The 24973-nt window shown below is 32.6% G+C and overlaps 2 protein-coding genes across 14 annotated transcripts in view; one reads left to right on the top strand and one right to left on the bottom strand.

Annotated features, from left to right (window-relative positions):
• The window catches only part of LOC141461705 (low-density lipoprotein receptor-like), a 66336-nt gene that overhangs the window by 39486 nt on the left and 1877 nt on the right, over positions 1–24973 (bottom strand). For 4 of the 6 annotated variants that reach the window (XM_074142954.1, XM_074142953.1, XM_074142956.1 and 1 more), the window contains exons 2-3: positions 16224–16355; positions 1631–1753 (exon numbers count right to left, since the gene is read on the bottom strand). In XM_074142954.1, the coding sequence (XP_073999055.1) occupies positions 1631–1753; positions 16224–16355 (255 nt within the window). Of the gene's footprint in view, positions 1–1630; positions 1754–4232; positions 4362–16223; positions 16356–24973 lie in introns of those variants that run through there. The other 2 variants (XM_074142957.1, XM_074142958.1) reach the window with 2 other exon arrangements.
• The window catches only part of LOC141461706 (mutS protein homolog 5-like), an 85502-nt gene continuing 64954 nt past the window's right edge, over positions 4426–24973 (top strand). For 6 of the 8 annotated variants that reach the window (XM_074142966.1, XM_074142963.1, XM_074142962.1 and 3 more), the window contains exons 1-5: positions 4426–4533; positions 11964–12240; positions 20709–21056; positions 21634–21792; positions 23832–24322. The gene's annotated coding sequence lies outside the window, so the exon portion shown is untranslated. The remainder of the gene's footprint in view (positions 4534–11963; positions 12241–20708; positions 21057–21633; positions 21793–23831; positions 24323–24973) is intronic. The other 2 variants (XM_074142964.1, XM_074142965.1) reach the window with 1 other exon arrangement.

The following is a 24973-nucleotide window of genomic DNA, read 5'->3' as shown; positions in this document are numbered from 1 at the left end:
AGGACATTAGGGATTCTTAAGTCGGTAGAGACCTGGTGTAGTAGGAGGAGATATGATTTTCTTGAGTACGCAGACTGACAGACTGTGGAATGAAAATTTGTACACGGATTTAAAGATAAGAGATTCCATTCATGGAATTCTTGTATTCTTTTGAATGTTTCGGTAATCAATTTTCGACATAAGTGCACTCATAAAAACATTCTGCCTTCACGACACTGAAGCTGCAATTGTTAGCTTGGTAAACACAGAATCAGCTAAGTCAAATCAATAATAATGCACTTTGCAATACCTGCAATAAGAGGTCGATAGAGCAAGTTACAACAAATACCACTCCATGGCTTCAGGTATTTGCGAGGGCTAAAAGAAAACGTTCCATGCGTTAAATTGTCCGCAGTGACGTCTAAAAGCCTCTCTGGAACCTATTAGTGAATATTAGACATGCACAAAGTAAAACTAAACTATGTGCCACACATTATTGGTCATTTCCGGACTTTATAAAACAAAGCAGACGGTGGCAGGCATGCCCTGGTTGCGACAAAATATTGAATGGTTGCTTAAAAGTAACACGGAAACTTAAGAGGTAGAAGCTAGAATCCAGATTTAGATACATATTGGAAATGTCTCTCAATCACTGCTATTGGAAGTAAAACTATTTTTAATGTAAACACAAAATTATTTAAAGAACAGTCGCTTAACCACTAAAAAAACGTGAGAAGGAACTATCTTCTACTGCAAAATTGAATCAAGAGATGTCAAAATGACATAAAGAGAAAGAACCACTTTATTTTAAATAAAACAAAATCAAAGAAGATGCTGTCAAACTGCTAGATAAGAAGTGTATTGACCCGTCATTAGGATATAATAAATAACATTAAAAAAAAATATCAAAATAAATAAGGGCATTAACATTTCAAAAGTAGATCAAGTAGATCAAAATACAGCCAAGAAAGTACATATTTATAATAAAAATTAACGAATTAGAGGTGCCACGATAGCCTAGTTAGTGGGAGGCCCGCAATGCTAAGATTTATTATGGATTTAGGATTTATTATGGATGGATCTAGGTCTTGGAGTTTATTTCATTTTTAATGTGAGAACTAAGTAGAATAGTATGTTTGCTAGTCGCCTACGACCATGACACCTAATTTGGTATGTAAAGCCCGCCTGAAAAAATACGAATTACTTTACTTTACTTTTAATTTAACTTATTAACGATTGAAACTTCCTTACTTCTCTTGCTATTCGACCATTAAAACCTGCAACTCCTCTAAGGGAGAGCACTTTTGCAAATTTAAAGAAGGAGGCCCCTTCACTCAATTGTCTACTCACAACAATAAAAGAGGGTTCGTCTAAATACGTCAGTAAAACTAAAAGAGGAGGAACAAAAACTAAAGAAGGAAAGAACTGAACTGTGTTCAACTGCTGAGATTGAATCAAACGATGTCACTTGACTAGAGTTTCTTTTAAATACAGACATATATGATGTCACTCCTTCGCTGGCTCTATGTATGCTGTGGATGATAGAGAACTGTGGATACGGTTGTCGGCTCAGCTGAGATAACCGCGAGGAAGCAGATCCCTATTGTAGTGCCTAGTCTACCTCCTCGAAGAAGTTTGAAGATGTACTTACTGCAAGTATTAGGGTCTTCATCGCTCTCGTCCGGACAGTCCGGTTCTTTATCGCACTGCCAGTACTGTGGGATACATCTTCCTGAGTGGCACCTGAATTCTTCCGGCTTGCAGGTATAATCTTCTGTACAACACAAACATAAGACCGTTAGTTAAATTTAGTAGCATTTTATACCTATATGCTATAAATACCTCTACAACTTCCAATCAAGGATTACTCTGATACTCTGGTTATTTTGAGTAAAAGATCATCTCATGACATTCCGCTACTTATCAGTGAAGAAAAATTAGTCACTACGAATATATAACGCATTAGATTAACATGAAGTGAAAACCTCATTGCTGCAACAGCTCTTCGAAAGATAATTAATTGAGCTCCGATGTGAAGGTGCGTTCAAAACGGGCTTATACGACTAAATTTGGAATGATCGTAATACTAGCTCTTACTAGCTCGTATCACTAAGTAAGAGAAAATATTCTAAGTAAAATACGAAACAAACTTTAGTTCCATCAATGAGTCTAAAATTTATAAAATGCATAAAGTTCGTGAAGTAAGTTTTTGATTTCAACTCAGCTATCTGAGTTAAAGATGTTGTGCGAGTCTGAGACAAAAATGAAGTCGAATTCTTTACACCAAATTGAAAATAATAGGAAAGAATAAATCATAAATTTTTTGGCATTTCTATATCATTAAAAATTAAGGTGCTTTTTGTCTACATATCAAAAGATGAATTAATACCACATTCTTCGGATTGCGGACTATAATTGAACATTTTAAAAAAAATCACTTCTAAAAAATTTATTCTGCGACCAAAAAAAGTAAGATTATTTTAGTACTAGGTGCTTTGACATATTTCAACATAAAAAATAATTTATTGCAAAAAACTCGAAATGCGAATAGCATTCCGTTGGGCCAAATATTCTATGAAATTTATGAAAAAAAATCAAGCACATGTTTCATCTTCTTTTTTTTTTCTGGCGCATTGACAACTTTGTCACCAGCGCCCAAACATGTTTCAAATTAAATTTATTCTTGTGTTTATTACGAATATCAATTTGTTTTAGAATTTTTTTTTAAAAACATTTTGATTGTATCAAAATAAAAACTAAGTGATTTGTGCAATTTGATTAATTTCCATCCTATTATTCTCCAATTCCCTATTCCAAGTCACCTAATCCACATTGGGGCCCTCCGTGATAAATAGTTTACATGTGGGGGAGGAATCAGAAGCGAATTCAAACCACTCAATTTTAGTATATCCCTTAACAAGTAAAGGTCGTGACATCCTTTGAAAATCCATTACAGAAAATCACCTGGAACTACCCTCAAATCTCAAGTTAATACTTACAAAAGTCAACTTGAGGCAATAATCAAACATATTCAAACTAACCAAATCCTCATGTAAATGAATAGTAACCGATATTTTTGTTAAATCTACCCATGCTTAATCTGCGCGTACTGAGGCAAAAAATCGAAAAAACTGATATTATTTCAGATTAACTTTCTCTTAATACCATGTTCTTTTGGACAAAATCACCCAACTAAAAGTGGAACTTTATTGAATTATTAATTAATTTTTTCAGTCCTATGATATTTTTTAAAAACGTTTCCACTTTTTTTTTGTTCAATTACTAGATTCATTGCTAATAATATGAAGTTCTATAACTTTTATTTAAAACATTTAGGTGAGGGGTTCAATTCGATTTAGGGCACTTCTGATAGAGGAAGTTGGATGGTTTTTTCTTTAAATTGCCATTTGCGGGTAATGCCTGTACTTATCACGAATGGCTTAAACATGTAACAAAAATTTTAATTTTGTAAAACACTGAGTGCCAGGCAGTGCCATTTACTCAATAAATGTTTTATTTAAAAAAAAAAAAAAAAAAAAATAGTACCTATGAGGTAAACATGTTGAATATTGAAGAAATTGAATTTTTACTAAAAATTGTAAATATCAGAAAATTAATTTCGCAAAAGACCGTTACAGAAAGAGTGCAAATTATTAAAACCAGATTTTTTTTTTTTATAAAGGAATTTTTATTTATTCTCAAATTTTAAATTTCATATTGAGGAAGTTGCACTGAAATATCGCATAAAACCGTCTTACACCATGCGGAGGCATTGGTTTTTTTTTTAATGACAAAATTTCCGTGCACATGTATTCATTAGCGCCCGGGAGCTTTTTCCAATGCGAAGCCAGTCTCCGGACACAAACTATCAATCACCGGACACAGAGCTGTCAAAAAGCTCCTATAGAGAAAATCTTAACAGCCAGCAGCCAGCTGAATCCAGTATATTTCGGGATATCCGCGTTGGAATCCAGTATAAGCTAACCACTTAATTTCTCCCATATATGTGCATCTATAAATAAACATCTTTTTAGATGTAGAACTATTAAAAATTGCACACTGGAAGATAAAAAAAAAAAAAAAAAATAGAAAAAGTATTTGCATCCTTTGTTTCAAAAAAGGTTGCCGACCCTCATATAAACGATTGCAATACTTGTTCTTCCACTGCCACTGATAGCAAAAAGTATAAATAATGCACAAAACACAAAATGAAAAAAAAAAAAAAGAAGACACTAAGTAGCTGATGAAGTTACCCGTCCGATGTGTAGGTGAACAAAATCCAGCAGTCGTGTACAGCAATAAAATCATCAAAACTGTGATGCACATAATTTTTTCTTCCGAATACAAAATATTTTTTTTTTAAAATCAATAATAAAATATATTTAAAAAAATCTGTCCCTTTTATATAAAGAAATCGTTCTCTCCCACTCTATCGATAGTTTTATCAAAACTAATAAGAATTCTAATCGCAACTAGTAGAAAAGATGCGCAATTACACTCACAAAATCCAGCACTTAAGCAATGTCTTACAAAACTACATTTTTTTGATAAAAGGTAATTATAATTACATTTGTTTTTTCCAAATTCTTATTGCATAAGTGCTAATTTTCGGGGTTTGGACTTTTCACCGTAAATATAAGGTTATAATCTCCAAATGAAAAATGTTTTCAGAAATGGGTTTCCTTCTACAGATGTATCTATATAATTAATAATAGGCAGGAAACCGTAGAAAGTTCCAATTTAATATTACGTTTAGTTACCACCAAGGGCAAAAAGGTTTTTAAGAATTAGATGCCACCATAATTGGTCGAAATCTTTCTAATGAAAGTACCAGTTTCTAAATTGATTGTTCATAGTATTTTAAAAAGCAAGTGTGTTTTATTCAATTTTTTCCCCCTTTTTTCTGAACTGATTTTTCTTCAGACTTCATTCATGTACTTTAACCTCTTGGCTTTCAACAATGTTTTCATTAATTCTTTATAAACATAAAATTTACATTTGGAAGTTTTATTACAACTTACATCATTTAAATAATTTTACTGCATTAAGTTTTTATTAATATATTTTAGAATTAGATGTCGCGGGCACTTTTGCTTGCCATTTTGATCTATTTTGTGTGTGTGTGTGTGTTATTTTTGTAAACTGTACTGCATTGCCACTTATATAATTTTATTAAAAAAATCGCACATAGCTCTAAATTTTCAAATTTAAAACAAATCAAGTGCCACTTTACTGAACAAAATTTCCAGTACCATGAAAATATTGCCGAAAATGGCTCCTACGATTACATTTTAATTTCTTATAATAATTGAAAACTATAAAAATTTACTAATATTATTTAAAACCTGGTTTCCAAAAAATTGTATTAGATTTACTTTTGAAAATGTGTGTAATAGATTCTCCCTAAAGTGCTATTTTCATGAAATATATTAGGGACTATTTCTTTATGCATTTTTTTAAGGAAGGCTAAAAAGTGTTACTGAAATTTAGATACGAAGACAATTTCCCAAACGGAAGTACTCCGCTACTCTATGGATTAGCTCAGTTTTTGAGATTTTCTCCTAAATTGCTCCTAGGATTTTCTGTAAACTTTGGATTTAAATTACGTACACATGGATTTATTGCTTTTACTTTTATTATCTTTCTATATATATAAAAATAAGCCTAGTTTTGGCGTCAGGTTAGGTTAGGCTTCCTTCTTCCTGTAAGTTACATTACACTATAATGAAAGTTTACACTACACTATATAATTTTGGTAAGAATTTAATTTTACTCAAATGTTCGGAGTTTGAAAGTTAAAACCTTGTGAATAATTGTAATTTTGAGCGTTCATTCAAGATTTTTCTAGAATAGTTCATTTTTTTTGGCAGATCTGACGAGGGATAAGGTTAGACTTCACTCTAATGTGGCATTTTAGAATAACGTACGTTTCTATAAACTATACTATAAAGGTAGTCTGCTTTTTCAAAAAAAATCTTATACAATATTGTGAATCTGTTACAGATAGATGTTCATTTTTAATGCAAAATTAATTAATTACTGAAAGCAAATGTGTATTATTACGTTACGAGCAGAATTATGCCACTTCAGCAATTTATCTAATGTCTAGTTATTTTATAAAATGAAAACGCTGATTATAACTATGAAGATTATTCATAAAATTATACATAAAGAGGTTATCTTATAGGATTTATATGAAACGCCCAAGGCTCTAATAAAATGCCAGAAAGGAGAATATAATAGTTACTTTTGGACCATTTTGCCATACTAAGTAATTTAATTTAAATTAAGTAACATAAAAGTATTTACTATTTTGTATTCGTTAATTATTAACTATAAAATGTTAACTTGCTTAAAATAGTAATTAATCAAGTAATTTGATTTAATTTACTTTTATTAGATTGATATCTAAAATTTAGTTTGCACTTTATACATTTTTGTAATATTTTATTAATATTAAGTAAGAGAGGCAAGGGCAAATATTTTAATAGAAATTTATCTTTTTTTCATTTTAAATTTTCACCAAAAATTGAGGTAGAAAAAACTGGTTTATTATAAATACGTTGTGTTTGTATGGGTGCGTATGTTGTTGAATTTTTTTTTTTCAAAAACTCTTAGGATAAAGCTTCCAGTAAGATGCGACATTTTTGTGTAGCGTAAGGTTTTTACTAAGTTTACAATGTTCGTGGGAATTAATTATGACGAAAATTAGGAGCTTTTGATGAAATATATATGTTAAAACCTTTAGAATCGTGATGAGAGTTTTCTCAACAGAAATTTTTACTTTTTCTTACTTTGAGAAAGTCAAACGTTCTAAATGGAGTTTTTAAAGAAAGTGCGAGTATCGACATCCGCTCAACACACACAAAAAAATAAAATAAATAAAAGATAGTAAAACTGTAGTGCGAACGCACCACTTTTACACTCAAAAATAGCTACTTGCTACCTTATATTAAACGTATACAGGTTGTACACGGAGGAGAGGTCGAAACTTCGGGAGGTGATTCAGCAGTTCAAATGCAACAAAAAAAATATTCTATTCACTTTGGCCCGATTCTCAATAGTGTCCAAGATATTTGCATTTTCAACTTTTCCGTCGATATTCGCGTTTTCCACCATAAAAACGGCCGTAACTTACCCATTTCCTTGTTTGAGTAATTCGAATAATTTTTTGTAGCAATTTTAAGTAGGCACTAACCTTTTGTATTTTATTACTACTGTGTTTTATTGCTACTGTATTTTTTTTACTTCCGTTTTATTAAATAATAATTGTTCAAAACTAAAATGGTTACTTTTCTCTTTGTTCCTTCTCCAAAAAAATTAACATACGAGTAAATTAATAATTTGATATCAGTGAAAAGTCGGTTACGTTCTGCATTTACACCCCTTTGTTCGGGGTAGGGTTTTATTAAAAACAAAAACATCCACATGGTCTTGAAGCTCAATAAATGCGCAACTTTTTCTGTAATTGGGTGACTCCTTGATTCATTAATAACTGAAAAAATACAGTTGTAAATTTTAAAAGAAATTCAGTACCCAGAGAGTTGAGCAATCTTTTCCCTACTGCTGTAAGAGAATTCCTCTTACAATCCTAAATATCACTTGTAGTTGGTTGGTTGTTGGTATATTTATTTGTGAGTGTAAAATAGGGCTAACTAAATACGTTTTAATAACCAAGTTGGTTATTTGTGAGTGTAAAATGGTGCTGTATACGTTTCAGTAACCAAGTTGGTTATTTCTGAGTGTAATATAGAGCTAACTAAATACGCTTAGTTAACCAAGTTGGTTATTTGTGAGCGTAAAATGGTGCTGTGTACGTTTCAGTAACCAAGTTGGTTATTTCTGAGTGTAATATAGAGCTAACTAAATACGCTTAGTTAACCAAGTTGGTTATTTCTGAGTGTAAAATATGCTAAATACGTTTCAGTAACCAAGTTGATTATTTATAAGCGTGAAGTTGTGCCACTATATAGCGTGTAGACGGAGAAGAGGTTGAAACTCGTTCTTACTAATATCAACCTGGTAAATAATTTCATACCAATAGATACTTTCCTGCCTGTTCAAATAATCACATCTCACTGTGTAAATGGAATACACCCAATGGGGGTACTTGATATTCTTCCAAGAGTATATATTCTAAATCTACTAGATATATTCCAAAAAGCAATCATCTGTAAATTATACCAGCAGAATACACATCCTGATTCAGTGTGTATTTTCCGAAATTATATTACAGAAATATATTTAGATTAGATTGCACATACGGACGGCACCTATAAGAGAAGAAACGCCGGCTGACGCTACCCATTGTTACCCGTCTATCCCCAATTCTCCGATGGTGGTAGTACCTGAGCGTTTGCTAGGAATCATATTATCAAATCATAAATGGTGGAATAGGTTATTTTACCTTTCAAGTTTACATATAATCCTACATCCTGTTTAAATTATATTAAGTCATTAAAATTTTTCTACAACCTGGCGCGCACACTTCTATTAAATGCTGAACTGTAAAAAATGCCATTCTTTCATTAATGACAACGTAGTTCCTATTTGTCACAATAAAGAGTTGGGAGAGGGGGTTTAAAAAATTAAAAAAAAAAAAAAAAATCGCTCTAGTAAAGAGGGCAGACATAATGACAGTATCTGGTCAGCAATAAAGAGCCTTGAGTTCGTGAGAGTCGTAATTGATAGCACATGCTTCAATAATAGTTACAGCAAATTGTTCTAATTTAAAAAAAAAATCTATTGCGTTTTTGCAAACATATATAAAAATATTTTGACTAAAGGTGAAATTACGATGAATATGTAAATTCTTACGTCAGCTGAATCTATCGGCAGCAATACCATCCTTTATCTTGTTTATGTCTCCACTATGATTTCTTAGATTAGATAGCTTTAAAGAATTACAGTTACTCAATTGTTTTTACTATTTACACTTCCTAGTTTATTATCTTTTTTTTTTTCATTTAAAAAAAAGATGTTTATGTGTAAAAAGTAAAAACAGTTTAGTGGGTAAGTGTTGCTTTATAATACTCAAGTTCAGTAACTGGCCTTGGGAGCAGAATTAGATAATTTTATACTATTTTTTTTTAACTTCTCTTACTAGGTAAAAGGGAGTACTGCGATCGTGTCATTGATTTCCATTGCAAGTTTTCACCGAAAATATAAGTTTTTTAAATCGTGCGATTTTATTTAAAAAAAAAAAAAAATTTTATCAATTTTTATGTTCGAATGGGTATTTTTCTGTAAATTATGCGATTAGCATAACTCAAAAATGAAAAATCGTGGAATAACTAATAACAATGAAAACAATAAATTCAAAGAATTAATACGCTAGTAAAATTAAATAACGCAATAAAATTAACAAAAAAAAAAAATAATAATAACACTAGATTATTAGATAAAACTCTAAGGCCTTCCTCTACTTTCTGAGAAATATACAGGGTGAACCAGTAAGTATTGTCCATAGGCCTACTGTGTGAAGTACATCTAAAGTGGAGTTCAATGACGTATTGGCCAACTTCATATTTTCCACTGTTCTTGAGTGACGTCACTTTAATTTTTTTTTCTAAAATCATTACTTTTTTCCAATAAAAATGTTATTACTCAAAAAGTTTTAGTCCGAATTCGATTCTGATGACACGGTTAGAAAGACAGATAAATTTTCTAAAAATTGATACCATTTCGAAGCATAATTTGTTCTCCAAACAGCCTCAATCTTCCTCCGGATGCTGGAAAAATAAAAGTAATCGACATTTTTAAGAAAACTCATTAGGCCTATATGTGATCAAGTTTCCTTGTCTAATGGGCTTTCAAACGGTATATCATTTTCCAGGATTCCTTTTATCTTCGTATGAGAAATTACGTTTGTTTTGCAAGAAAACATGTTCACAAGCACTCAACAGTGTTAAGTTATCAAGTTGTTTAATTCATTGAAAACTCTTTTAGATGGACGAGTAGGCAATTTTAAAGTAAGCTGCCTTAAAATAAGGAAGTCAAAGGTTACAAATTGCCCTTAAAAAAAAAATAAATAAATAAAAATAAAATTGAGAAATTGTTAGGAAATATTTGAAACAAGTGCTATTTTTATAAAAAAAAATTCATATAGTTTGCATTTACTCCAAATTATAATTTCACACAAAACTACCTGTTGAATAAGAAAAGACTGAATAAACCTTAACAACTTCTTCTTTTTTTTTTTTTTTTGTGCAATTTGTAACCTTTGACTACCTTATTTTAAGACAATCTAATTTAAAAATTGATTATTAGTCATCTAAAAGAGTTTTCAATGAATTAAACAACTTGATAAACTAACACTGTTGAGTGCTCGTGAACACGTTTTCTTGCAAAACAAACGTAATTTCTCATACGAAGATAAAAGGAATCCTGGAAAATGATATACCGTTTGAAAGCCCATTAAACAAGGAAACTTTTATAAAAAGTGCCAGCACCTAGGTCACATAAGAGCCTAATGAGTTTTCTTAAAAATTTCGATTACTTTTATTTTTCCAGGATTCGGAGAAAGATTGAGGCTGTTTGGAGAATAACTTATGCTTCGAAATGATGTCAATTTTTAGGAAATTTATCTGTCTTTCTAACAGTGTCATCAGAATCGAATTCGGACTAAAACTTTCTGAGTAATAACATTTTTATTGGAAAAAAGTAATGATTTTAGAAAAAAAAAAATTAAAGTGACGTCACTCAAGAACAGTGGAAAATATGAAGTTGGCCAATAAGTCATTGAACTCCACTTTAGATGTACTACAGACAGTAGGCCTATGGACAATACTTACTGGTTCACCCTGTATACACATACATACAACAAAGAGAACATAAAAACACAACCTATTTAATAACTAAACAAAACACGTCATCAAAATTATCAGAAATAAGCTAACAATAAAATTACAACTTGCTGATGATTAATCATTAAATATACTTTACAATTCTTTATCTTAAGCCACGTGTATACTATACGAATTAGAGCAGCGGATAATTTTAGAATTTGTTTAATTTGTGCAATATTTTCATTTATAGAGTATTGTTTTGTAATAAATAAATCTAATAATGTTTTTTTTATTTCATTACGTTACTTATCTTTCCCTGAATTATGAATCTAGAATAAGATTTAAAACTGTTATTTCTTGTTCTTTTGGTGTAAACGGTATTCCTTTATTTGTTCTTCGAATGTTCTAGCTGCGCGTATGCTCTTTCAGTACACGCCGTTTACATAAAAAGAACATTTTTCTGTTTAGCTTAGTCTCAATTCCATGAACATGTAGTTAGCATAACTCAAAAATTAAAAATCGTGGAATAACTAATAACAATGAAAACAATAAATTCAAAGAATTAATACACTAGTAAAATTAAATAACGCATTACATTTACAAAAAATAATAATAATACTAGATTATTAGATAAAACCCTAAGGCCTTCCCCTACTTTCTGAGAAATACACACACACAAAGAGAACATATAAACAAAACTTATTTAATGAAATAATAATAATAATAATACTAGATTATTAGATAAAACCCTAAGGCCTTCCCCTACTTTCTGAGAAATACACACACAAAGAGAACATATAAACAAAACTTATTTAATGAAATAATAATAATAATAATGAATAAAAAAATTAAAGATCTTAGTAAAGTAATATATTTTCACTACAGAAAAAAAATTTGCCATTTTCGAAATAACATCCTTAGACACTATAATGGCACATTGGGAAGAAGTCTAAAATCCTCTCACACTGAATTATACTTAATCAAATTTTCTTAAAAATTAAAAGTTATAGAACTTTATGCGCACAGTGTACCAATTTTTTTTTTGTGTGTGCGTTGTTTTATTTGAATTTATTTATTTTACATTTCTAGAATACATCAAAAATTTGGGGGAGGAATTAGAAAAGTGAAATCAAGTCCCTTGACAGTATTAAAACAAATGCACTATTTTTTTTTTTAAAGATTTTTACATGTTTGTAGGCAAAAAAAGATGCAGTGACGCGTGCCATAAGGAGGTATGCGATAGATGAGAGCTAACACGAACCATGAGGAGGAACAATATATGCTAAAGAAGAGGAGCTGATTCGGAGCCATTGCAACTAAGGTCCTCGAAGTATTCTGACTGACTGAATTACTAGGCTAAACGTCAGAGTGAAGCGAAACTAAGCCGAGACGTTGCAACCATTCGCAACTAATAAGAAGTCTTTACTGTTATGGCTCACAAACCAGTTGGTGAGCAGAGGAGAGACTGTAACAGGTAAATTTCATCAATGAATGAATGAATGAATATTTTTGGTTATAGCAGATGTTAGGGAATACAGTCAACCCTCCTATAACGCGGTACTCTCAGAACGCGGTTTCCATATAACGCGGAGCTGAAATTGCGACAGCCCTCCTATAACGCGGTACTCTTACAGCGAGGTTTCCGTTCAATAACGTCCCATCAGTTCTTTCCGTGCACCCAATGAATGATTTTAACTGGATTTGTTTATATAAACATTCAAGCTTATCTCTTAGCCGTTTACGACATCGGTTTCAGTCGTCTCAGAGCTCTTTCACAGTACGTTTCGTTGGTGATCAATTCTTTCGAAAATTTTGTTGCTGGCACTGTTCTAGCGACAGCAACGAAGGGCAAAATCGCTCCGTGGCACTCAAACGGTTTATAATTGGACAACATTACACGATACTGTAAATAATATTCTTCATTTGTTCTAATATAATAATATAGTTATTTATTTAACAAGTGTGGAAAGTAGTACTTTTCCTCAAACGAGGCAGGGTTTGCACGCACAAGCGAGCGAAGCGAGGCGAGTGCAAGTGCAAATTGCCGAGTGTGAGGAAAATACTTTACACTCGAGTTAAATATTATAATTTTTCTGCAACCATTAGGGTTATTAACTAAAAAAAAAAAAAAAACTAAACAGGAATCACTAGATTCCATTTTAAATTTCTATAAGGTAACACTATAACCCTATAACTATAACCCTATAACACTATACGTTTAGTTTTTGTTTCATTTTTTTTTATCATTTCCTTATATGAACTCTTCAATTCAATAAAAATAATTTATAATTTATCTTGACTCTTGTATTTATTGGTCTCCATATAACGCGGTAAGAATGATGTGATTTGTACTAATTCTGAGTTTCTTATAGCGCGGTTTCCATACAACGCGGTAGATGGTTTCCATACAACGCGCTACGAATTAGCCTGGTTTGTACAGTTAAATCCGAGTTTCTTATAGCGCGGTTTCCATATTACGCGGTACGCACTCACCGCGTTATAGGAGGGTTGACTGTATATGCAAATTCTTTAAATTATTTGCTTTAATTTTTAAAAATCAAAAAATAAAATATTTTTTAAGATGATTTTTATCAGCTTTAATAACAAAAAAAATATTTTTTTTTTTTTGCTTTCTCTTCGCAGTATTAAGCGGAAGTATTGTGATCATGTGAAATTATCGAGACTTCAAGTTTACACGAAAATATCCATTTTTAGTTCCCCTGAATCCGAAAAAGTGTTTTTTTTTAAGGAAAAATGTGTGTGTGTGAACGAACTTGATCGCAAGAAGTTGAAATTTTATATAAATATTAAAAATAATAATTTGACTTTAAATTTGTGATTAAAATCTTTAAATCAGAAATAGCATTTCATTGTATTTTTCATTTTTTTTCGAAGAGATTTTTCTCGAAAATGGCTGCAACGATTTCCTTTAAAACTTCAAAATTTTGCCGTTGTAATATTGTAAATTTAAAATAAAAAAAAAAATTCAAAATCTAAATTATGTTATTTGTAATTACGCATCCTTCAACAAAATCATGCTATAGATATTGCAGGATACCTAATATTGAATTTCAATATTCAATTTCGCAACTATATCGCGACATGGGAAGTTAACATCATCTTAATCACTGTGATAATTTACATCCGGAAAAAACTAAAACAGTGAAGGTCTAATTATATGTATATAATTTATTTACTTTATCCGAGACCTGCGAAGCTAATATGTATTTTGGTACTGAGTTCGATTCCCGGTCTCTAGGCCTTGCATTTTATTTAATGTGTTAATATGAGGAAATTTACAATAAACTATGTTTGCTAGTCGCCTCCGTCCACTACACCTATTAGGTTATTAAATTTGTAGATGGACGTTAAGCCCTGCCTGAAAAAATAGGCGATTACTTTACTTTTTATTTATTTTATTTTTGGTAAAATAAACTTTATTTTCATTTTTTTTTCAAATAAAATTTTTTTGGCCACATTAAAACTTTAAGTCAACCAAATTATTTTTTTGTAGATTATAGTTCAACAATATCACCACTTTTTTCATCGCAGCATCTAAATCCCTTTGTATCGCAATGCTTACAATTATCGCAATGCTTACAATTATCACTTTTCGCATACACTTCTTAATCTAACTCACTTGATTATCCCCCACTACTATACAGGGTGAACCAGTAAGTATTTTCCATAGGCCTACTATGTGTAGTACATCTAAAGTGGAGTTCAATGAAGTATTGGCCAACTTCATATTTTCCACTGTTCTTGAGTGACGTCAATTTAAATTTTTTTTTTTTTAAATCATTACTTTTTTCCAATAAAAATGTCATTACTCAGAAAGTTTTAGTCCGAATTCGATTCTGATGACACGGTTAGAAAGACAGATAAATTTACTAAAAATTGATACCATTTTGAAGCATAAGTTATTCTCCAAACAGCCTCAATCTCCCTCCGGAAACTGGGAAAATAAAAGTAATCGAAATTTTTGAAGAAAACTCATTAGGCCCTTATGTGATCATTATCAGACCTAGGTGCTGGCACTTTTTTTATAAAAGTTTCCTTGTTTAATGGGCTTTCAAACGGTATATCATTTTCCAGGATTCCTTTTATCTTCGTATGAGAAATTACGTTTGTTTTGCAAGAAAACGTGTTCACGAGCACTCAACAGTGTTAGTTATCAAGTTGTTTAATTCATTGAAAACACTTTTAGATGGACTAATAATCAATTTTTAAATTAGATTGTCTTAAAATAAGGTAGTCAAAGGTTACAAATTGCACAAAAAAAAAAAAAAAAAAATGGTTGTTAAGGTTTATTCAGTCTTTTCTTATTCAACAGGTAGTTGTGTGTGAAATTATAATTTGGAGTAAATGCAAACTATATGAATTTTTTTTTATAAAAATAGCACTTGTTTCAAATATTTCCTAACAATTTCTCAATTTTATTTTTATTTATTTATTTTTTTTTTAAGGGCAATTTGTAACCTTTGACTTCCTTATTTTAAGGCAGCCTACTTTAAAATTGCCTACTCGTCCATCTAAAAGAGTTTTCAATGAATTAAACAACTTGATAACTTAACACTGTTGAGTGCTTGTGAACATGTTTTCTTGCAAAACAAACGTAATTTCTCATACGAAGATAAAAGGAATCCTGGAAAATGATATACCGTTTGAAAGCCCATTAGACAAGGAAACTTTTATAAAAAGTGCCAGCACCTAGGTCTGATAATGATCACATATAGGCCTAATGAGTTTTCTTAAAAATGTCGATTACTTTTATTTTTCCAGCATCCGGAGGAAGATTGAGGCTGTTTGGAGAACAAATTATGCTTCGAAATGGTATCAATTTTTAGAAAATTTATCTGTCTTTCTAACCGTGTCATCAGAATCGAATTCGGACTAAAACTTTCTGAGTAATAACATTTTTATTGGAAAAAAGTAATGATTTTAGAAAAAAAATTAAAGTGACGTCACTCAAGAACAGTGGAAAATAAGAAGTTGGCCAATACGTCATTGAACTCCACTTTAGATGTACTTCATACAGTAGGCCTATGGACAATACTTACTGGTTCACCCTGTATAAATATTAGCCTTTTTTCTCACACTCTGCACATTCATCTTACGAACTTAAGCACTCTCACTACTGTTATCAATATGAGCACTTTTCTACACACTATCATCCTAGCAGTTTGGTGTCGCTTTTGATTTGGATTTTAAGCTGTGGTATAATCGTCTGGGCACCAAAATTAAAATGATTTACTTAAAGGAAAAACCTTTAAACAAAAAATAAAATAAAATAAAAAAGTAAATAAAATAAGCGATTAGTTGTATGAAAATAGAACTCAGGGGGTTGCCAGCCATGCGAAGAGCGTTCAAAAGACAAGATGACTTAACAGCTTTTCCTAAAATTTCTAATTGTACTTTGGGATCCCATGAGATTTTTGACTCGGATGTATACCTTACCTGCACACTGCGGGGCAGTTTCGTCAGAGTTATCCCCACAGTCGTTTTCTCCATCACACATCCAACTCAACTGGACACATTTTGTGTTGTTACACCTGAATTGACGCAATTTACACTCCACACTACTTCCGTCTGAAAGAAGTGAAAAAACAAAAAAAAACATCATTAATATTTAAAAATAAAAATATGTGAAACAGCTTAACGATTACACAATGACCAAACTCATTATATTTTGGAAATAAATTGTTATCCGCAACAGCGTTAAATGTTTGATTTTTTAAACCTTTTACATTCTCTTAGTCCTATTAAGAGGGAGATAATGCGATCGTGCCAAAGTTTCGTGATAGTTTTCATCGGAAATACTTGTACTTAGATCCTTTTGATAACTAGATAAATAGTGTTTATAGCACAAGGGCTGTGTTTATAATCAGATCTTACCAAAAATATTCGAAGAATTATCAACCTAGGTATTCCCTTTTGGTAATATTGGCGCTTCCGATAATTTAAAAAAAAAGTACAGAATTGCAACATTACTAATAAAATTTTTGGAATTTTCAGAAACCTTACCCCCTTACGGTAAGGCGGCAAAAAAATTTTTAAAAAAACTATCACAAACTAGAGAGAAAATACTTCAACAAATTTTATGTTCGTTTTTTTGATATCTCCCTTCGTTTAAGAGTTATTTCAAAAGTGGCCCGTTTAAATGGGACCATTTGCATATATTTATATCGAGAAAGTTATTTATTTTTCATATAAACTTTATCGATAAGGGCTTTAACAATTCTCTTTAAAAATAAAGGCATGATCCTTCTAACACAAGAAATCATGTGTAAACATCATTATAATAATATATGATAACAAAAATAAAGGAAAGAAATTTGACTGTTGTATATCTATAAGGGCTTTAACAATTCTCTTTAAAAATAAAGGCATGATCCTTCTAACACAAGAAATCACGTGTAAACATCATTATAATAATATATGATAACAAAAATAAAGGAAAGAAATTTGACTGTTGTATATCTATAAGGGCTTTAACAATTCTCTTTAAAAATAAAGGCATGATCCTTCTAACACAAGAAATCATGTGTAAACATCATTATAATAATATATGATAACAAAAATAAAGGAAAGAAATTTGACTGTTGTATATCTATAAGGGCTTTAACAATTCTCTTTAAAAATAAAGGCATGATCCTTCTAACACAAGAAATCACGTGTAAACATCATTATAATAATATATGATAACAAAAATAAAGGAAAGAAATTTGACTGTTGTATATCTATAAGGGCTTTAACAATTCTCTTTAAAAATAAAGGCATGATCCTTCTAACACAAGAAATCATGTGTAAACATCATTATAATAATATATGATAACAAAAATAAAGGAAAGAAATTTGACTGTTGTATATCTATAAGGGCTTTAACAATTCTCTTTAAAAATAAAGGCATGATCCTTCTAACACAAGAAATCACGTGTAAACATCATTATAATAATATATGATAACAAAAATAAAGGAAAGAAATTTGACTGTTGTATATCTATAAGGGCTTTAACAATTCTCTTTAAAAATAAAGGCATGATCCTTCTAACACAAGAAATCATGTGTAAACATCATTATAATAATATTGGAAAGAAATATGACTGTTGTATAATTTCGAGCCTAACATGTGGATGGTCAAACTTGAACTTTATCGAAAAAGATAATAATTAAGTTTAAAGTAACTAAGTGGGTAATGGAAAGAATAATGAAAGGTGTGAAAAGATAAAATCAGAAGCTCAGAAATTAGATTTAAAAAAAAACAGAAGTTAAGGACACAGAGAAGATTGTGAAGACACACAAATGGAAATATCGTTAAGATGCAATGATGGAAGATGGACAGTGTTCAGGATTAAGGAAATAGGAAGAAAAGAAGACCAAAAATGCGATGGCAGGATGATATAGTTCATGTAGCCGTACACAAGTACTACCAGAAAGTCTGTAACAGAGAACAATAGAATCAGATGAGCGAGGCTTATGCTCAATTATGGGCCCGAAATTAAGAAGACAAATTTATTTATTTTGTTTTCTTACCTAAAAAAACTATAGTTTTTGTTTTAAACTTAATTATTTAGTTTTGATAATAATTTTAATACACAATTAAGAAGTACAAATGTTTATAATTTGGAACCAATAAGTGCTTATTTTTAAATGGGACTAAGAATCATACTTTAAATAGCACCTTAAAGCTAAAGCCTATTCAATTACTCTTACCATTAATCAAACTGTACTCGAAAAATGTCTCAAATAAAATTTATAGAGTTTACCAATATTTAAAAAAAAAAATCGGAAACCTCTTCGAGAAAATCACAAAAAATAATTCTATTAAGTAAAAAGTATTTTGATCGTTAAGATACAATCAGGTGTCATCAAATTTTCTTAAAAATTAAATAAAAATTTTTAGAATATCTTTCGAGACCAAAATCGGAATATACAATAAATGCTTACAATGCTTCAGCTTCATGATATTTTTTAAAAACGAATACATGCACGACGTGCATTTGCGCGTCCGCTTCATTTGCTTAAGAGGTAGAGGCTTCCTACAGTTTGGCCACTACTAGAAGAGGTGTGCTTGTCCCTAACACGTGATAAGACACACACACAAAAAAAATGTAAAAAATTGCAAAGTAAAAGCCCCATACTCAGTGCAACTATCTACAGACTATCAATTACATTGCTATTCAATTGTTTAGACCCTGATTAATGGTGAAAAACAATTCTGGATTGGTTCAATAAAGTTAAATTGGTTCCAATTAGGAAGGATCACCGGCATGTAGTACAATTTGTTACATTTTACTATAATATATAGTGTTCAAATTATAAAAATGAAAAAAAAAATTCGGAATAAGATGTCACCGGAAATTCCTAAAATCAGAATTTTGTTTTTCGTACGGATACATGGTGCCCCAAGTGTAAAATATAATGTATAATTACTAAGCGTTTCAAAATAGCTACTACAATATAGACAAAAATGATCCGAATTGAGACAAGATGAATGTCGTCTAGTTGTTTTTCAAAATAACTTGAACTTACGGTTTTAATACAGAGGGGAATTAACTTCATTTCCTAGCGAAGTGTCTAATACAATATACTTTTCCTTATCCAATCCCTGAATCACGAAGGAGAAATTGGGGAGCTTTTGGTTTTTGATAATTTCGGACAAGTAGACTGGTGTTTAGCGGCCAGTCTAAAATTGGCAATAAATATTTTCCGAGTAAATGTGTCGGGATTGTCTGTTTGGCTGGCGCGTTACTCGTGAACCCATTGGCGGATAAAAATTAATGAAGGCAAAAGTATCTCCACATAACTTTCACGCTCAGGCGCCAAAACGTGCCCTAATGGGTTCTTACTCAACAATCCCATCCCTACCTCGAACGCTAACTAGACAGTGGAGTCACACATGGAAAACCCACACAAGATACTCAAAAGATAAACAACTAAGAGATGCATGATCGGGCCAAAAATCTAATCTAAGCACACCTCTACCAAGGCTTTACTTAAACCCATCTGGACTTGCGGATCAGAACTGTGGGGTTCAACTAAACCCTCCAATATCTCCCACATCCAATCCTTTTCATCAAACGTCCTCCGCCGTATTGTTAATGCTCCCTACTATGTCTCTAATCTCACGCTTCACAAAGATCTGAGTTATCGCCTTTGTCACTCTAACCATTCACGATTCCTCAATCTTCACAAAAGCCTATCCTGCCTTTCTAATTCAACAGCTGGTGGATCTCTTTCCATTCATAATCCATCCTGATAATCCACCACGACGTCTAAGACGACGTTGGCCTCTTGATCTCCTATCCTAAACCATTCCAATCACTAAAATTCCCAAGTGTGTCAATACTGGCTGACTTCTCTCTTCCTGCTGCGATTGCATTATGCATCCACTATACCGGTCAGCTTTCGCACCATGTAATTGTAGCTTACTATCTACCACAATTTTCCTGATTTATACATGTTTTATACAGGTAGCAAAAAATAATGAGAAAAAACTCTCGAGGTTATTGGCGCCCGAAGCTTTTTTTCAGTGCACTGTCGGCCTCCGGACAATGTTCTGTCTTTGCAGGCGGCATCACCGGCATCACCGGGCAGTGAGCTGTAAGAAGCTCCTAAGAAGAGAAAATCTAAGGGCCAGCTGCTGGATTCGAACCCGTGATCTCAGCGTTGAAATCCAGTATTCGCTAACCACTCAGCCATTCAGCTAATCCCCTCCCATCCCAAGCCTTCTTATTGGCTTTCTCAATCCAAAATACTTGCGTTTTTTTAATAGTATCCACTACCTCTCTCGATCTAATATGAGGGTCGTTTATTTAAAATTTTCCCTGACCCTCTTCTATTTATCACAAAAACAGAAACTCCACATATGTAAAGATTATAAGTCTCACAGGTTACGTGCCAATTCGCAACTCAGAACTGATTAAGGTCTTCATTTTACAGGAGCTGAAGTGGTGTGAGGTTTGATGATAGACCCAGTGGAATACAGAGCAGTCCATCAAGTTTCTTTACTTGAAAGGCCGCACACCAATGGAGGCGTTCGATGAGATGAAAGAGGTTAATGGCAACAATTCCCCATCTTAAGATGTAGTCAAGAACTGGCATCGTCAATTCAAATGTCGGCGCGAACATCTCCAATTCCAGGCTCACAGTATTTTGGGACCAGCACGGAGTAGAATCGATGGATTTCCTAGCCAAGGATACCATGATCACTGGGGGCATGCTTTGCTCAACTACAGCGGAAATTACGGGAGGCTATCAAAACCAGGAAACGTGGCATGTTCACCAAAGGTGAGTTCCCAATTCACAACTCACATGTTGCCCAAATGGAAGCATGCTCCTATGGCTTTGAAATTCAACCGCATCCCCCTTACTCATCCAACCATGCACCATCCATCCGACTTCCACCTGTTTCCAACAATTAAGTTATTTTTTGAAGGGCAACCATTTTCCAGATAATGTGGCTCTGATTTCCGAATTCACGACGTGGCTTTTGGATCAATCTGTCGACTTCCACAAGCAAGGTGTATACAGTTGCTTAAAGTGATGGGAGAAGTGTGTGTCCCTAGGTGGCACCTATGTAGAGGACCGATAACGGAGCACGTTTCAGGAAATGAATCAGGGGAAATCTGTTATGAACGCCCCTTGTACATGTTTTAGCTTTAGTGACCAGCGATTCTTAAGAAAAAGTAAATACCTCTAAATAGTCTGAGTCTATACTCTCTGCACTTTTTGATACTTCCTCGACATGTTTCTTCCAATGCAATTTTTTGTCGAGGGTGATTTCGAGATATTTCACAATTTTCTTCTTAAAACAATTTCTATTTTTTACAGTACAGTCTCAAATAAACTTTTTTTTTGTTGACAGAGTAAAAAGTAGGCTTTTCCATCTTCTTCATATTTACTATCATCCTATTGATGTCCTCCAGGTTTCAAGGAAGTTTCATGCTGTATTTTTCTAGTAATTCAACTACTTCTGGGATTTGACTATTAGAGCAAATACGTCAAAATCATCAGCAAATAATATGTAAGATCTTACATCTTCTACTTCATTAATATTCTCAACTGAGTCACAGATCATTACACTGAATAAAGTATAGCTTACTAAATCTTCTTAAGGCAGTCCACTTTTCTTCTAGAAATAATTAGACCTGCTACCTCGAAAGCTGACACGTGCAAAACGTTGGGCAAGGAAGGATTTGCCAAAGGGTACCCTGTGACGGGCAACAGAATTTGCTTTTCTAAAATTGTGGGCCTCTTCACAGAATCGTGTGAGGTTTTTTAAAATCAATATAGACCGCAATGGTTGATCGGCTAAAAAAGATCTTTTATCCATTTGGAAAAGTAGCTTATCTGTTCAAGTCCTTCTTTTTTCTCTAAAAGCTGCATGAACGATGTCTTACTTTCTAGAACAGTACTGAGACAATTAACCACTTTTCTTTCAATTAGCTTACAGCAAACACTTGTAACAGAAATGAAGCGGTAGCTAGCAGGATCTTAAGGCGGCTTTTTTTTGGTTCTAATAATGCGATGATTTCAGCTTTGGGCTATTCGGCTAGTATTCTCATTGAGTTAACGGTATTAAGAAAGAGAAGAAGCAAACGCATAGCCTTTTCATCAGGATTGTCAGTAATTTAAAGGAGATCTTGCGCACCTGTATTCAACTTCACCATTGCACGCTTGAAATCTGGCTGTGGTAGTTTTAATAAAGCCAGGCAGTCTGCTAATTATTGCAAAAGAACTACATTATCAGGTATATCACGTCCTGTATTGTGGTTTAGAGATACAAAATCAATTCCTTTACCTTTTCATTTAGAGTAGCGAGATATGTATAAGCTTTTTGGCCATAATTTTTATAACTTATGTTAGTAAAAAAGTTTTTAAACTAGAATATTTTTTTGCTTCACACACCGCCATTTTAGAGCATCCAGTTTTGCACCTAATTCCTAGCCGTCTTGTAATTCCGGACTTCTTTCAGCTGTGTAGCGAGTCTTGAGAGTTTGAGAATTTTAATTGCTATCTCGAGGCATTGTTTGCATTGCTCTTTCCTTGATTATTTTACTCGAAGTTCGGTCGCGAGCATCAGGATTTGAGACTATTGGCAAAGCTTAAAGAAATATATTATTATAAAAATACGAGTATATCTCTATATTTGCTTCAGTCTGCTTTTTTGAAATTCCATCAAGGGCCTTTATCGACCTTAGTGTTCAAACCCACTACATGATTCCATAACTGATAATTTTACAAAATGAAGCTGGACAAACGTGACCATTGCTAGATCCGTGTTAAATTTACTCTCTAATTGGATATAAACGTTGGTTGGCCACCTCATATTTTAATAGCTCAAGTAGAATTATAAAATCTCCATTGTAAATCCTACTATTCTTGTCAAGTTGTAGCACATCCAAGAGACGGTGGTATGTTGAAATCTCCAATAATTATGTGTTCTCCTAATCACTATCTGGAAGTTCTACTAGCAGGGTTTAATAAACAGCTCTTGCTTTTGATTGGCCTTTCAACCAACCAACTTTTCACACTTTCATTCTTCACTGTGATTGGCCAGTTCTTTATTGCTAATTTTTTTTATGAAAAATAAAAGTTCAAATTTTTCTTCCACAGGTATTTAATTATTAAATTATGCACTAAAAACAATTTATCAATAAAAACATAGAAAATAACATATTTTTCTTGCTTAACGTCTTGTTTTCTACACTAATAATGTAAGGGTAAAAAGAAAATTGTGGGTCACGTTTCACCTATTGTTCCCCGACATTTTGTATGTTTATTTGCAAAGAGCGGTTTAAAAAAACCATTTTTAGAGATATAATGATTAATAGTTTGACATATTTTATTACAATTAATCTAAGTTAAATGGGCGCTACACTTTATTGAACAGATATTTTGAATTTGAAAAAGGCCTGTGTAAGGGATTGTAACATCTAATAAAATCTAAGCAATATTAATAAAAAATTTAATGCAGTAAAAATATGTTATAAAATTTGAATATAACAAATTATAAAAATGTTAATGTAATGAAAAAAGGTTTAATAACGTATTTTGTTACAGAAGGCTGAAACAGTCTGAGCGGAGGAGAGTGCTGTGAAGCGACGTTTCGAGTGACTGCAAAACGTTATCTAGAAATATTGGATCATTGTAATGGTAATTACTGATATATTTTGTAGCTGATGGATGAAAAGGTTTAGGCGGAAGAGGCGGCAGAAGCGGGGAGTTGAGAGGCGGGAGAACGTCATTTTGTTATATTTATTGATTTGTTCCTCACCTAATCTGGCCCAGTTTTAATTATGAAACAAGTATTAACTGTGGATAATTATTTTCCATATTGGCGGAGAGAGGCATAATCTCTGCAAGCCCTAGCGGATGGGCCAGCGGCGGAGACCCGACAGGTGTTCCTAGTTCAGCTAGCTGGGCTGGAGAGACAGTTTCATATGGCCTGCATGCGATATACAAGACCAACCCACTAGCCTCACCAAATGGCATACCTCCTCGAGGTCATGTCGGTAACTGGCCGTAGGTCTTAGCTGAGTGGCCTCAGACAGGTACAGTGTCTTCATAGAACTCGATAAGCTTAAGAAAAATCTCCGCATGGTTCTTAGCAGGTGGGAAAAATTTTTGAAGGGCACTTGCGCTAAAAATAATAATAATATTGGGAATATTTGCAAATAAAATTGCAATTTAAATAAGTACCACAGAGGACCCGAAATATAATTGATTGCCAAAATCATCCAACCGAAACAATCCTTTATCCAAAAATTGTCAACTGAAACTCGTCTCCATTCTAGATAATAAACCTAATAGTTTCTGTCCAGTTTTTTTGTTCGTTTGCTATTTCCTCAAAAACATACACTATGATAGTAACCATCTAACAAAGCATACTCACTTCGGACACACTGGTCTTTTATTTGTATACGGCGTAAAGTACCTATCCCCTCTATGCTCCGATTCCTCACTTTATCTCACAGTGACTTTAGAGGTGCCTCAAAGAGGTAGCAGGGATTAGTTTTTAGATTTAGACTTCTAGACTGAGATGATTGCAAACTCAGCTTAGGTCGATGTGGGAGCCTCGTGGTTGCTCCTGGACCCAACAGCAAAAACCGGGCAGCTCTTTCGAAGGATATATCTCTACCAACGTTCCAGGGAACCAACAAAAGGTAGTGAACTAAGTACTTCTTCTGTAGGAATCGTGGTGT

The sequence above is a fragment of the Rhodnius prolixus genome, unplaced genomic scaffold (genome assembly GCF_049639745.1).
Source record: "Rhodnius prolixus isolate KJV_2025 unplaced genomic scaffold, Rpr scaffold_12, whole genome shotgun sequence".
In the NCBI taxonomy this organism is placed as follows: Eukaryota; Metazoa; Arthropoda; class Insecta; order Hemiptera; family Reduviidae; genus Rhodnius; species Rhodnius prolixus.
The sequence above is the reverse complement of the archived record's forward strand: the minus strand, read 5'-3'. Positions and strand labels throughout refer to the sequence as shown.